General features: G+C 38.4%; 2 protein-coding genes across 8 annotated transcripts in view; one reads left to right on the top strand and one right to left on the bottom strand.

Moving 5' to 3' along the window:
* Positions 1-1,781: 1,781 nt before the first annotated feature.
* Positions 1,782-2,367, bottom strand: LOC103455663 (kiwellin-1-like). Its single transcript, XM_008395280.4, has one exon. It carries the CDS (start codon positions 2,365-2,367, stop codon positions 1,795-1,797), a length of 573 nt encoding a protein of 190 aa, XP_008393502.2. The 3' UTR covers positions 1,782-1,794.
* A 5,683-nt stretch (positions 2,368-8,050) lies between these two features.
* LOC103426316 (uncharacterized) overlaps positions 8,051-12,241 on the top strand; it is a 42,623-nt gene continuing 38,432 nt past the window's right edge. For 3 of the 7 annotated variants that reach the window (XR_003768834.2, XR_011578495.1, XR_011578481.1), the window contains exons 1-3: positions 8,051-8,413; positions 8,512-8,574; positions 9,696-9,776. The gene's annotated coding sequence lies outside the window, so the exon portion shown is untranslated. Of the gene's footprint in view, positions 8,414-8,511; positions 8,605-9,695; positions 9,777-12,241 lie in introns of all 7 variants that reach the window. The other 4 variants (XR_003768836.2, XR_003768846.2, XR_011578476.1 and 1 more) reach the window with 2 other exon arrangements.

Consider the following 12,241-nt stretch of genomic DNA (forward strand, 5'->3'; position numbering starts at 1 on the left):
CAGTTCTCTTGGACATTTCATCAAAAACCTCCTGGGCACTTTTCAAATCACCCTTTTGCACATACCCATTGATCAATTGAATTCACAATCAGCAAATGACTATATTTTCATTCCTTTGGTAATGAATTTCTTTCTCATTGGTCATGAATTCCCAATCATACCACAACGAAATCAAATTCAAGTGGAGAAATTGAAAACTGTAAGCTAAAAAAGGAGAAGCTCTCACCATTTTTCAGCAACGGTGATGATCTTGGTGAGCTCGTACTGGTTTAGAGACGATGGGGAATGAAAGTGAGGATTTAGCGGCGGTGGATTTGGAAGGGCTGAGATTGCTCCATGAATGCTCAAGAGTCGTGGGCTGAGATTGTGGTGGAGGATTGTGCAGCTAATATGTGGTGCTCGAAAGCCACAACCATGGCGATTTTGCTGAGAGAGAGAGAGAGAGAGAGAGAGAGAGTGTGTGTGTGTGTGTGAATTGAACAAAGAAGAAATGAAGGGAGTTGGTGGATTGTTTTTCAGTTTTTGTTTGAGGTCTGGATTTAGGCTTTTGGGTGGGATAGTGAAGGCCCAAGGGAGCAGGCAAAGGTGTGAAGGAGAAGGGAGAGGGCGAAAGGACGAAGAAGAAAGGAGACGACGAGGGATCAGCGACATGGGAGAGAACGGGACTAGCAATCCGCTCGAAATCAAGGGGCCTCGATAAGAACGTTTAGCAAAACATTCAGTCTGGGTGAGTCCCCATTAGTCTCATTAAAACTAGTCCAGTGTGGACAACAAACACTGGATTGGACAAACACTTAATCTAGTCTAGTCCAATAACTCCTAAGAAGGTCAAACAAACACGCCCTAAATGTCAAGATAATTCCCTTTTTTTGGGTCAAAAAATAGAGTTTATTAGATGAGATGTTAGATTGGCCACCTATGATATTTGAATCCACGCCGTCATGTAAGAGCTCACCACATTTTTATCACTATGGTAAAGGGCCACTTGTGTCAAGATAATTCATTATTAAAACATAATTATTATGATTAAAAACCATAATATTATCCCTTAATAATAAAAAAATTATCCTAATATTTTTCATCTAACTGTCTAGAACTCTGCTCACTCAACAGCCTTGATGGCTTGGGCCGATAGCCTTCAAATCGGGACCTGGGAAGACTTGCAAAAGAGACTTTAAGAAAAGATATGGAGTATTTGGAGCTAACAGAACATTTGGGGCAAAATCAAGCCCAGTGGCGTTGTGGGATTCATACAGCTGATCCGACTCAGTGGAATAAGGCTTTGTTGTTGTTGTTAATGTCTTGTTGTAATGCAAACGTTTAATGTTAATGTCACGTTAATGATTATATTGTCATACTGTCAAATTAAAAATGATTGGTTATTTGGACTACAGTCTAAATGCAGAGTGCACTGAATTGACAACTTTTTGAATACAACGATATGTTTTACACTAAGGGGAAGGGGAGTTCGGAAGCTACACAATGGGCAACCTAATTTGGTATCTACTGAATTGACAGCTTAACAACATAACATATCATTCACACTATTGAAAAAACGACATAGCAAATATATGACAGAAAAAAACATTACTCATTTCACTAATTCAAGTAACTTTATCCACCAACAACTTGGAAATAGGAAAGAAGAAATAAGAGAGAATAACATAGTACAACATTTTGTAGAGCTTCACACTCTTTAACACAGTAGCACTATGAGGCATGAGCTAGCCCAACAAAAGCATTGAACCTAGCTTTGACACTAATTTTTATTGGAAAATGGAGGAAACCACTCACTTAGGCATCAGACCAGAATATATCCATAAAACCCCGCCTGGGGTCACTTTCTGACACCCCCAAGGCCTTCCAAACAGCTTTAGAGGCATCAACAATATTGTTAGGACACGGAGGCTGGTAATCGTGCTCGGCATCACATCCCATGGTGGAGTCACACTCGTCGACAACCATCGCTTTGACGCTCCTTCCATTACCATGGATGGTAATGTGGCCGAAACACCGTCTCCTTTTGTCGAACCACCCCGTTGACAATGCCACAATAGGGGTATTATCCGAGTGGTACTTATTGTCACATGCTGATGGACCGCCGCCATCACCACCCTTTTGAAAGCTGTTGATGGTCAAGGTTGCTTTCGTATGCTTAGACACCTGCGGCGAGCACTTGAAGATGGGGTAAAGCTGACCATTTTTGCAGCACTCGGAGTCATTCCCTTTGTTACATTGTCCTCGAGGAGGCTTTTTCCCCCTAAGCTTGCCACTAGGTTTGCATTTTTGAGCGTCAATGCTCAACCAGTTCGTAGCAAGGATGATCAAGATGAAGAGAAAAGCACCTGAATAAATCTTGTTTTTCATCTTCTTTCTTCTTCCTGCTTTGGTTTATGCTGGTTTGAAGAAGTCGGATCCTTTAGCTGGCTATATATATAGGACATGCATGCAGTACTGTTGTTTGTTTTTTCTTTGGATACCTTGAAGTGTTTGAAACAGCTGGGATTTTAATGTTAAATTATACATTGTTTGAACTCTTTGTAGAGTACAGTCTACTGTTTCTTAAACATACCGATCGGTATACAAATACAATTGATGAGGTATATGAACTAAAAATAATCACAAACGTACAATATGAATATCTGCAGACAGTAGCTAGACTGTCAAAAGCTTTCTAAAGAATATCACCACATCTAAGTATTAAGTATCACTTTTGTATTTTGTGTTATTTCGTTCGGTATCCAAGCTGTGTGAGATGAGGGTTTGGCTGATTCCAGTACTTATTAGGATTCATCGATGTGAAATACTAAAAGATCCATCAATATAATAATAATAATAATAATAATAACAACAACAACAACAACTAGAAAGGAAAGGCTTGCGTACTGCAATATTAAACAGACAAATTGAAGATCGAGGCTTGCGTACTGCAATATCCTTAAACAGAAATTTCGTCCCTACTTAGTGCTTGTAGTTCTACAGATGTCTGCTTCACCAAGATTAAACGATCTAAATCAGAATTCCAGCACCGGCAAACTTGACTTTTGGCAAATTTCTTTGTGGTTCTCTCAGTAAGAATGTTTGGGATTGTAGAAGAAGAATTTTTAATTTTTCTATGTTCTAAATGCCATACAGATGAATGTACATATAATATGTTTATTCCCATTCGCAACATATATGAGAATGTGATGCGTCTCTTTGGAGACATCTTCTTAGAGGGGTGCTTTGCTCTCTGGTGTTCTTTCATCACTTCAGACTTCATTTGAAAATATGAGTCTGTTGATATAAAAAATAATGAATTAATTAAATCCGAAATTAATTAAAAATAATTAATTAAATAATTTAATTATTTGAGCCTGAGCCCTAAGGCCCATCTTTTTTTTTATCAATTAATTAGTACACCTAAAAACCTATCCCTAAGATTGAACCCAATTTTATTCTTCATGGTCCATCACTTCAACCACTTTCTTTAAGGGACAAAGCCTTATAAAGTGAGGGAATCTTTTGGTAATGACAATGTGGGACAATGAAATTTCTACTCAAAATTTACAATATCTCTTAGAGAGTGGATTTTGAGTTTTTTTTTTTTTTTTCCCTTCTTCTTGAACCAGCTCTGCGACAGTGCCAGAAATTTGTACACCTTAACAATTGGGCGTTTGTACAAGGAAGGGAGTGATATTCCAGGGAATGGTTATGTTCCCTCTGTTATGTTTAGGCTATGCTGCTCATCAATTAAACTTTGCATGCTTACTACGAAATGAAAGTGGTTAGGCTATTAAGACACCTATTGTCTTCTTCTTCTTCTTCCAAAAAAAAAAAAAAAAAAAAAAAAGAAAGAAAGACACCTATTGTCATTTCTTGCGCACACACATACTTAGATGGTTCATCAATAAGAAAATACTAAGAGATAAATCAATAAAAATTATTGGAAAGATTGTTAGCTTGAAATGCCTGTCCACATCCAAGGCAGCGATAAAATTTGTTAGCTTAGGCCATCTCCAACCGAAGGGTTCAGAGGGCCGAAAATAGCCTAAAACCGTCTCCAACCGAGGGCTAGGCCAGAGGGCTCTGGAATCTGGGAGGGCCCCACGGGATCGGAGAGGGCTGGAGGGCTGGAGTGCTGGCTGCTTTCGGCCAGCCAGCCAGCCCCGGGCTGGCCTATTTTTTTTTTAATGTTTTCTATTGCTGTCGGTTAAAACCGACAGCATTAAACAGGTTTTTTTTTTTTTTAATAGTTCTACTATTAGTGTCGGTTATAACCGACACTAATAGTTTGAATGTTTTTTAATACAACGGCTAGTAGCCGTTGTATTATTAGGCCTTTTTTTTTTTTTTTAAACTTTTTTTTTTCCCTTTTTTTTTCCTTTTCATATTAATCAAATTTTGTTTCATATTTTTTTTCAATTCTATTTTACAAAATTTGTTTAAATTTTTTTTTAAATTCTATTTTTTTTCCTATAACTTCTATTTTACAAAATTTGATTCATATTTTATTTCCTATAACTTCTATTTCACAAAATTTGTTTCATAATTTTTTTCAATTCTATTTTTTTCCTAGGCCATTTATACAACATTAAATTAAATTAAGTAACATGAAACAACATTAAACAATATGAAATAACATTAAATAACATTAACCAACATACAAATTATACAACATAAAAAAACATTTAACAACATGAAACTTAAACAACATTTTTAAAAACATTTAACAACATTTAACATCATGTTGACGTCACCTAGCCGTTAGATTTGAATTTAAATTGTAGTTTTTAAATAATAAATTATGTTTGGCCCTATGGCCCTTTGGCCCTCGGTTGGAGACGGTTTTTTGTGACAGGGCTAAAATGAGCCCTCTGGCCCTCTGGCCCTCTGGCCCTCGGTTGGAGACGGAGGCAAATATGGCCCTGTACTGTTCATTAAAATATTAATATCTTGGAGAATCTTGGAGGGCCAGAGGGCTAAAACGAGCCATCTGGCCAGCCATCGGTTGAAGATGGCCTTATTATACGTTGTGGGCTCATTTCTCTCCACCTAGTTTATTTAAATGCAAGTGTGCACAATTCCTTTAGCCTATGCTGAAATCCTTATTTCAGTGGGTAAATGTAGGGCTGGTTCTGTATCCCATACCAAACCAAAAATGGCATATCAAATCCTGAACCGAAAAATTTCGGGACGTAAATCTCATGACCGATCCCGAACTGAAATTTCGGGATTCCCAAAATATTTTCGGTATTTCGGAATTTCCCGAAACCGAACATCATCAGAATCCAAATCGTCTTAGATTAATATTGAAATCATCTGAACCTGCATTAAAAATCCAAATTGAAATCAGAGACATAGTGATAGTGAATCAGTGAAAGATTTATGGTCGAGAAAGAAGCAGAGTGAAGAGAGGGACCTCCTCCTGACCCGAGCCCCCAATTCGAAACCCTAAGCCCCAATTCAAAACCCTAACCTCAATTCGAAATCCCACACACACAGAGAATCACTGGAGAGAATCGGAGGTGGGGATGAAGCCATGAGGTGTGGTGGTGGCCGGAGTGGAGATAGTTCGTCGGAGTCAGATTGCTAGACGGTGGGTGGCTGCTAAGCTTCAAATCCGAGAAAGAGAGGGAGAGTCTGAGACTGAGTGAAGGAAGATGAAAGGCGAAATGAAATGAGAGAGAGTGAGTAGGGATGTTTGGCTTGGTTTTGGATTGGGTGGAATGAAAGGTTAGGTGGTTTCTGGGTTGTAGAGAGAGAGAGAGAGAGAGAATACGAGAGAGATGAGACAGAAAAAATGAGAGGGATAAAGGATTAGGTAGGTTATGAGTTGTAGAGAGAGACGAGACAAAAATTAAGAGAGAGATGAAGGGTTAGGTTATGGGTTGTAGAGAGAGGGAGTCTGGGAGATAATCAAGAAGAGGGATGACTGATGAGACAGAAAATAGGGAAGAGAAGAAAGCAAGCACCCTTGCCTTGCGTGACCCATCCCTTCCCATGTGCTTGATGCAACATTTGTCAGCACCACACCACACACACACTGACACATATACATATATATAATATACACACACACACAGACACATATACATATATATACACACACACACACATTCCAACACACACTGACACATATACATATATATAATATACACACACACACACCGACACATATACATATATATACACACACACACACATTCCAACACACACACACAGACGCACACAGACACATGCACACACACACATATATATATAATATACCTAATATAATATTAATAAAATTCGGTTCGGGATCGGGAATACTGAACATTTCAAATTGTAAGACCGAATCCCATACCGAACAATTCGGGATCGGTTCGGTTTCGGTACTAAAATTTTCGGGATTTTTGGTTCGGTATTTTTTCGGTTTGGTTTCGGTATGGTTCGGGATTTTCGGTATTTTTTTCCAGCCCTAGGTAAATGAGGCACCAAGATATCGATTCTGCTATATATGCTGATTATTTGAGGGCTTCTAAGCATATGATAACATCATAATTTAGACAAAAATAATTTAAATTTAAACTCATGACATAGTTGTGGGGTGATTTTTCTGATTGATCACTAATTTGAACTCTTGAAGTGTTTTTCAATAAAACTCATAGTTGAGGGCGATTTTTCAAATTCACTAATTATTTTGTTTAGAGTAAGTCCACCCCTAAAGACTTTGCGCCAGCATCCAGCGCATTTATCCACTCAAGTGAACAGTAATAGACCTCAATGAACGGTAATAGGCCAATGCATCTCCACCCCTAAAACTAAATAGCCTAGTCAATTTTATTAAAATATTATTAATTTTTATTATAAAATAATAATTTGATTTATTAAAATATTATCAATTTTATTAAGGAACTCTTCTGGAACCTCCCTCAAAACCTCACCATTTCGCTTCGCACCCCTGGAACCTCCCTCTGCATCTCTCTCTCCCTCTCTCTCTCTACCCATTCGTATTTAAGGAACTCTTCCAGTCTTCCCCCACAGAAAAATGAAACATCGCAGCTTTCTATTGGAAGGTGGCCTTTTTCTATCCAAATTTTCAGAAAATTAATTTCTTGAGCTCGGTATTGCAAATTGTGATATGGGTTTTTCTTGGTTTGCCGTTGCTTTCTGGGTTTGTTTATGTGTTGTTCTGTTATGCTGTAGCTCGGAATTGGAGGTTGTCACTAGGAAAAAACCCAACGAAATTGTTCTCCAGCTTGGCCCCAATCAGATCATCGAGGACGATTTCCGCGTGAAAGGCACGCGCCAGGCAAATATCCCGGCTTCTTGGTCAGTCAATTTTGGACTGGCCTAGAGACCAGCTTGGGCTGAGTGCCAGGCAAGTTGCTGGGCTGGAGTGAATTGACAAGGTGCCAGCCTGGTTTTTTTGACTGGGTGCTGGGCTATTCCACCTCCGGTGGAACTCCTCTTATGATAAATCAGTATAAAATTCATGACGGCCAATAGTTCCTTTCACATGTGCCATCTCCCCCGTGAAAAGCCATATACGATTTTAAACTTCCATCTGAAGGTGACATTTTGCCATATATGTCTTCTTACTGTGCTTCGTTTTGTTTACAACTGAATCATATGGCAGTGGGAGTGCTGAACCTGCCGATGGCGAGAAGCCATGACAAACATATGAAAGTTGAAACAATAAAATCCAAGTTTCCTTAGTTGGAATAAGCAAACAAGTAGTCAATTTTAGGGGACACACAATGCGATTCTGACATACGATTTTAACTTTTCAACAGCATAGTGGTTTTGATTGGTAGAATGTTAACGGCGACTAATTATATATATAGGGGTGGGCATAAAAACCGCCATACCGCAAAACCGCATCGAACAGTATGAAAAAAAATCGAAAAGAACCGTGTTGATCGGAAAAGTCAACTTTGAGTCAAAAACCGAACCGGACAGTTTCAAACCGGTTCGACTCCAGTTTCAAATGAACGAAAACCGGCCAGAACCGAACTGAACCGTTTTATTAATAATAAATTAATTAATTATATATATACACACATGTCATGATATAATAGGTTAGGTTGAAAAATTAGTTTCACCAAGTTGCAAAGCAGTGAATCCCACCCTCCCTCATCCTCACTCACGGCCTTATCAGTCATCGCCCATTTCACACTTTTAGATTTCCATTCCTGTAGGCTTCTTCACTTTGCCGAGTCGCTGCCCACCTCACTCGCGGCTCTCTGCGACGACCCTCGTCACCCCTCCTCCGCGACAGCTTCGTCCTCCGTCCTCCCTCATTGTATTTTCTCTATCTTTTCTCATATTCTCTCTCTACACCCCTTCGTCAAGTCTCTGAAACATTCGCTTCTTTGCGTGCTGCGGAGGACCTCTTGCTTCACTCACGTTCCCCATTTCAGTCCCCACCGCATCGCATCCGAATTATCAGGTTCGATCATTTTCTCACTTTCCCCAATCGATTGTGTGAATTTCTTGAAACTTTGTTTTATGATTGGTGAATGGTGATTGATTGCGCTATCGATTCAGGTGCTCCCATGGCTTCCACGCAGAGTGATATCTTAGCTTCTCGCAAAAGGATCTTCGAGAACGGTATGGCTCATTGAGCTTTTGTTTTTCAAGGTTTGGGTTTTTTATTGCTTTTTTTTTTGAAGCTTTCATGACCCCGTGTAATATTGGCATATGCTTCCTCAGAACTATAATTACTTTGATTTTGAAAAGAATTTATTTTATTTCCTTGGTTTGGGTTGTAAGAAGTGTTACCATCTGGGGAGTGGGAGGGCAGGAACATGATTTTCTTAAGAATGGTTTGGGACTTGGAGTAGACATGGAACTGGAAAATAGAAAGGTTGTAGGGGTTGTGTATCAGCATTTTTGGTCAATCAACTGGAAGAAGGCCTTTAGGTTGCACTTTCAATTGGATGTGTGCAGATGTTTGATTATGATTTTTTATTGCTTTTTTTTTCTGTGCTTATCGAACGAACACTTGAGTTTCATAGGATTTATGTTTATGGTTTTGGACCTTGGTTTTTGTTTTTCTCTTGTGGTTGATATCTTGTATTTTATTTTTTACGAGTTCTATTTGGTAATAAGTTCTTGTTTCCTACTAAAAGAACAAAAGATTATGTATTTCTCATCTCCACATTGGAGATGGGCACCTCTCTCGACATTGTTCTTTCATAAGACATAGTCTTGGTTTTGAGGATGTTTGGTATTTTCAGGCTTGCCCTTGAGATTATTATCTTTTGTTGGAATATAATGCTCTGTTCTTGGGGAGTAACAAGAAAGTTGTGGCTCTCTGAGGTGTATGATATTGGCTCTTACATGGAGTCATGGACTGTATGGTTGAACTGAAATAAGTAATGTTATTTTTTTTCTATTATAATGCAAATTGAGGAAGCTGAGAACTAAAAGTACCCCCACAACAGAAATAATATAAAATGAAAAGTAGTATAACGTAATTGTCTAATTGGGGTCATTTTGATTGAATGGATGTCCTCCTTGTACAGTGGCATTGAGGCATATACATTACTTAGCCCATTTGCAAATAGACGATTGAGACCTAATTTATTGTTCTCATTTCATCTTGGGAGGGCGTATCATGTAGATCATGCTTAAACCTTCTGTCCTTTTAAATAAAGATTTTGTGTCCACTTTCAATTTGAAGCGTACAGATGTTTGATTAATTATCTTCTATTGTTTCCCATTTGAAGCTTTTCGTGAAATTTTGGAGCGGAGGGCATCTGCACCCTCTTGTCTTCTACTGTTTGATTAATTATCTTCTACAGTTCCAGGTTAGTTGAACTTAATTGTACTTGATTAATTATCTTGTCTCATATTTAGCATATTTAGTAGTCTGGAAATGTATTTGAATGCATGATGATTTGGTGTTAAAAAAATTTACTATTCGGAACTGTGAACCGGCAAGAACCGAATTAGAACCGGTGTAGACCGAACCATAAGGTTCTAGTAATCAATTTAAGCGGAACTGTACCGAACCGAACTGTTGATATTTTTTGATTCCGGTTCCGATTTAGGGGTGGAACCGCACCGTGCCCACCCCTATATATATATATATATATATATATATATATATATATATGCGCTATTGTTCGGGCAAAGATTTCTCTGGAGAGCATCCTTGGCTCGTGCACACAACTCTCCAAGGGATTGGCACTTTGGATGTGTAGTCGAGCTCTTGCTTATTGATGTGCTACAAGAAGAGAACAAAGTTAGTTCTGAAAGGTACCTTTGTGGGGCCTTAGGTGTAGGCCTTGAGGCTCGCAATCAAAACTAAGTGCTAGGCGTGCCACTGCTATTTTAGTATAGCAGATGTAGAACAAGTGTATTTTAAGTCGATTACTTGCGCCCTAAGTTACTTAAACTTCTTGTTATCAAAGGATTGTTGTGGATGGGTTAAGTCCACATTAAGTTCTTTTTCTTGCCTTGTAAATAAGGACTTTTAGTTCATAATCTTGTATGTTCAAATGAAGGGAGTCCAAAGCCATTTATGCCATTCACTTGGTTCTTGATTGATTTTAATGATAACATATCCATTAAACTAACCAGATCTAGATGAAATGGAACTCTTAAAATAGGAAAACTGATGGAAATAACTTGAATACATATTGGAGAATGCATTAAGCAATAGATCTACTAATTCATAAAACAAACAAAGAGCTTCGGGCAAGATTTCATCTTGTCTGGCAAGGTTGGACCTCTTGCAGTCACTTCTCTTTGAATTAAGAGAGGTTTATATGCTAAAAAGGGATGGATGGTAAACAAGCTTACACAAGGGAATCGATACTACGTTACTAAGGAAATATCAGAGCTTTTAAACTAGATAAAAGATAGCTTGTTGCTAAAAAGGGACTGAATTTGGGCTGATTTCAACTTTTGGATGCAAATCTGGCTTGAGAGCAAAGTTTGTATGTTTGTTTGTTTAATTGGCTGAGTATCCTTGTTTTTTGGGCCTCTTCTTCCTTTTATAGGCAAATTAACCCGACTGCTGTAACTTTTGCTCTTGCCCGAAAGCACTTGGAGAGTAGTGAGTCATCAACTTTTTACTTGGAATGCCACTAGAAAATATTCTTTGTCTGGTAGTAGGAGTGTTTCCATCACTTGTGACTTTACTGGTAAGCACATGGCATGTATCTTGGATGGGAAGGCTTCAATTTGCCTCTGAGCTTGATGTTAGGCTTCGGGCAAGTCCCCTTGTAATTTGGCACCCTTGGGCCTCTTTCTTCTAAGCCCAAAGTTCAAATATTAACCCAAATAGCTATAGTATTGATTAGGGTTAGAGAGTTCTATTTAATTGGAAACATAAACTGCTTTTGTCAGAGCAAGGAAAATGTGTGAACCGAGTTTCCTTGTATGAAGTATCGCAGACAAATTTAAAAAAGGCCATTAGCAAACAAGGGTTGATATCTTGGTACAAATGCAAGATGGAAGAATTTTTAAAACTAGGTGTTGAAGTATAATTATTGGAAGATATTGGAGTGATGGGAAGATATGCATGGGACTCTATGGAGTGACTGATGGACCTAGTTATCATGAGTATGGTCCCCGTAATGGTTCCCTCAAATTAAGGAATAGTTAACTTGTTGATATGGTTTTTAGTTGATTGATGAAATCCCTTGATTTAAGGATGTTGATAGCTTTAGGGTTTACCTAGCTGTTAGAGTTGTTTAGGGAAAGGTTGCTTGTAACCGGTTCCTTTTCTCTTTTTCCTTATATATCTTATCGTGTACTTTCATTTATCCATCTATGAGATATACAATTCAAACAAACCTACAAAGTCAACATGGTATCAGAGCAGGTTTTGTTACCTGCCTCTAGCCATTTTTCTTTCCGCTGTAACCTTCCTTCAACCTTAAGATATGGCTGAGGAATATTCAATAAATATTAAGGGTGACAACTCGCTTACCTCTCCTTCAAATTTATTAGACATTGAGGTTAACACAAATCAGCGTTTGTGTTCAGCCTTGGTGAATGAGTACAACTACCTACCATGGTCTCGTGCAGTTTCACTTGCCCTAGAAGGAAAAGGAAAGCTTGGTTTTGTAAATGGAAACATCGAAGCTCCTGAAATCACCTCATCAACTTATGAGGCTTGGCTATGCAAAGACTAGCTTGTCATGTCCTTACTTCTCAATACTATGAAGAAGCATGTTGCAGAAATATTCAGTTACTCGGAGTCCTCACGAGATTTGTAAAACTCAGTGAATGACATGTATGGAAAACAAAACAACTATGCAAG

This window comes from Malus domestica, chromosome 01 (genome assembly GCF_042453785.1).
Source record: "Malus domestica chromosome 01, GDT2T_hap1".
NCBI classification, from domain to species: Eukaryota; Viridiplantae; Streptophyta; class Magnoliopsida; order Rosales; family Rosaceae; genus Malus; species Malus domestica.

Excerpts from the sequence above, each read along its gene's own strand:
- LOC103455663 (XM_008395280.4), bottom strand. The coding sequence starts at position 2,367 with ATGAAAAACAAGATTTATTCAGGTGCTTTTCTCTTCATCTTGATCATC.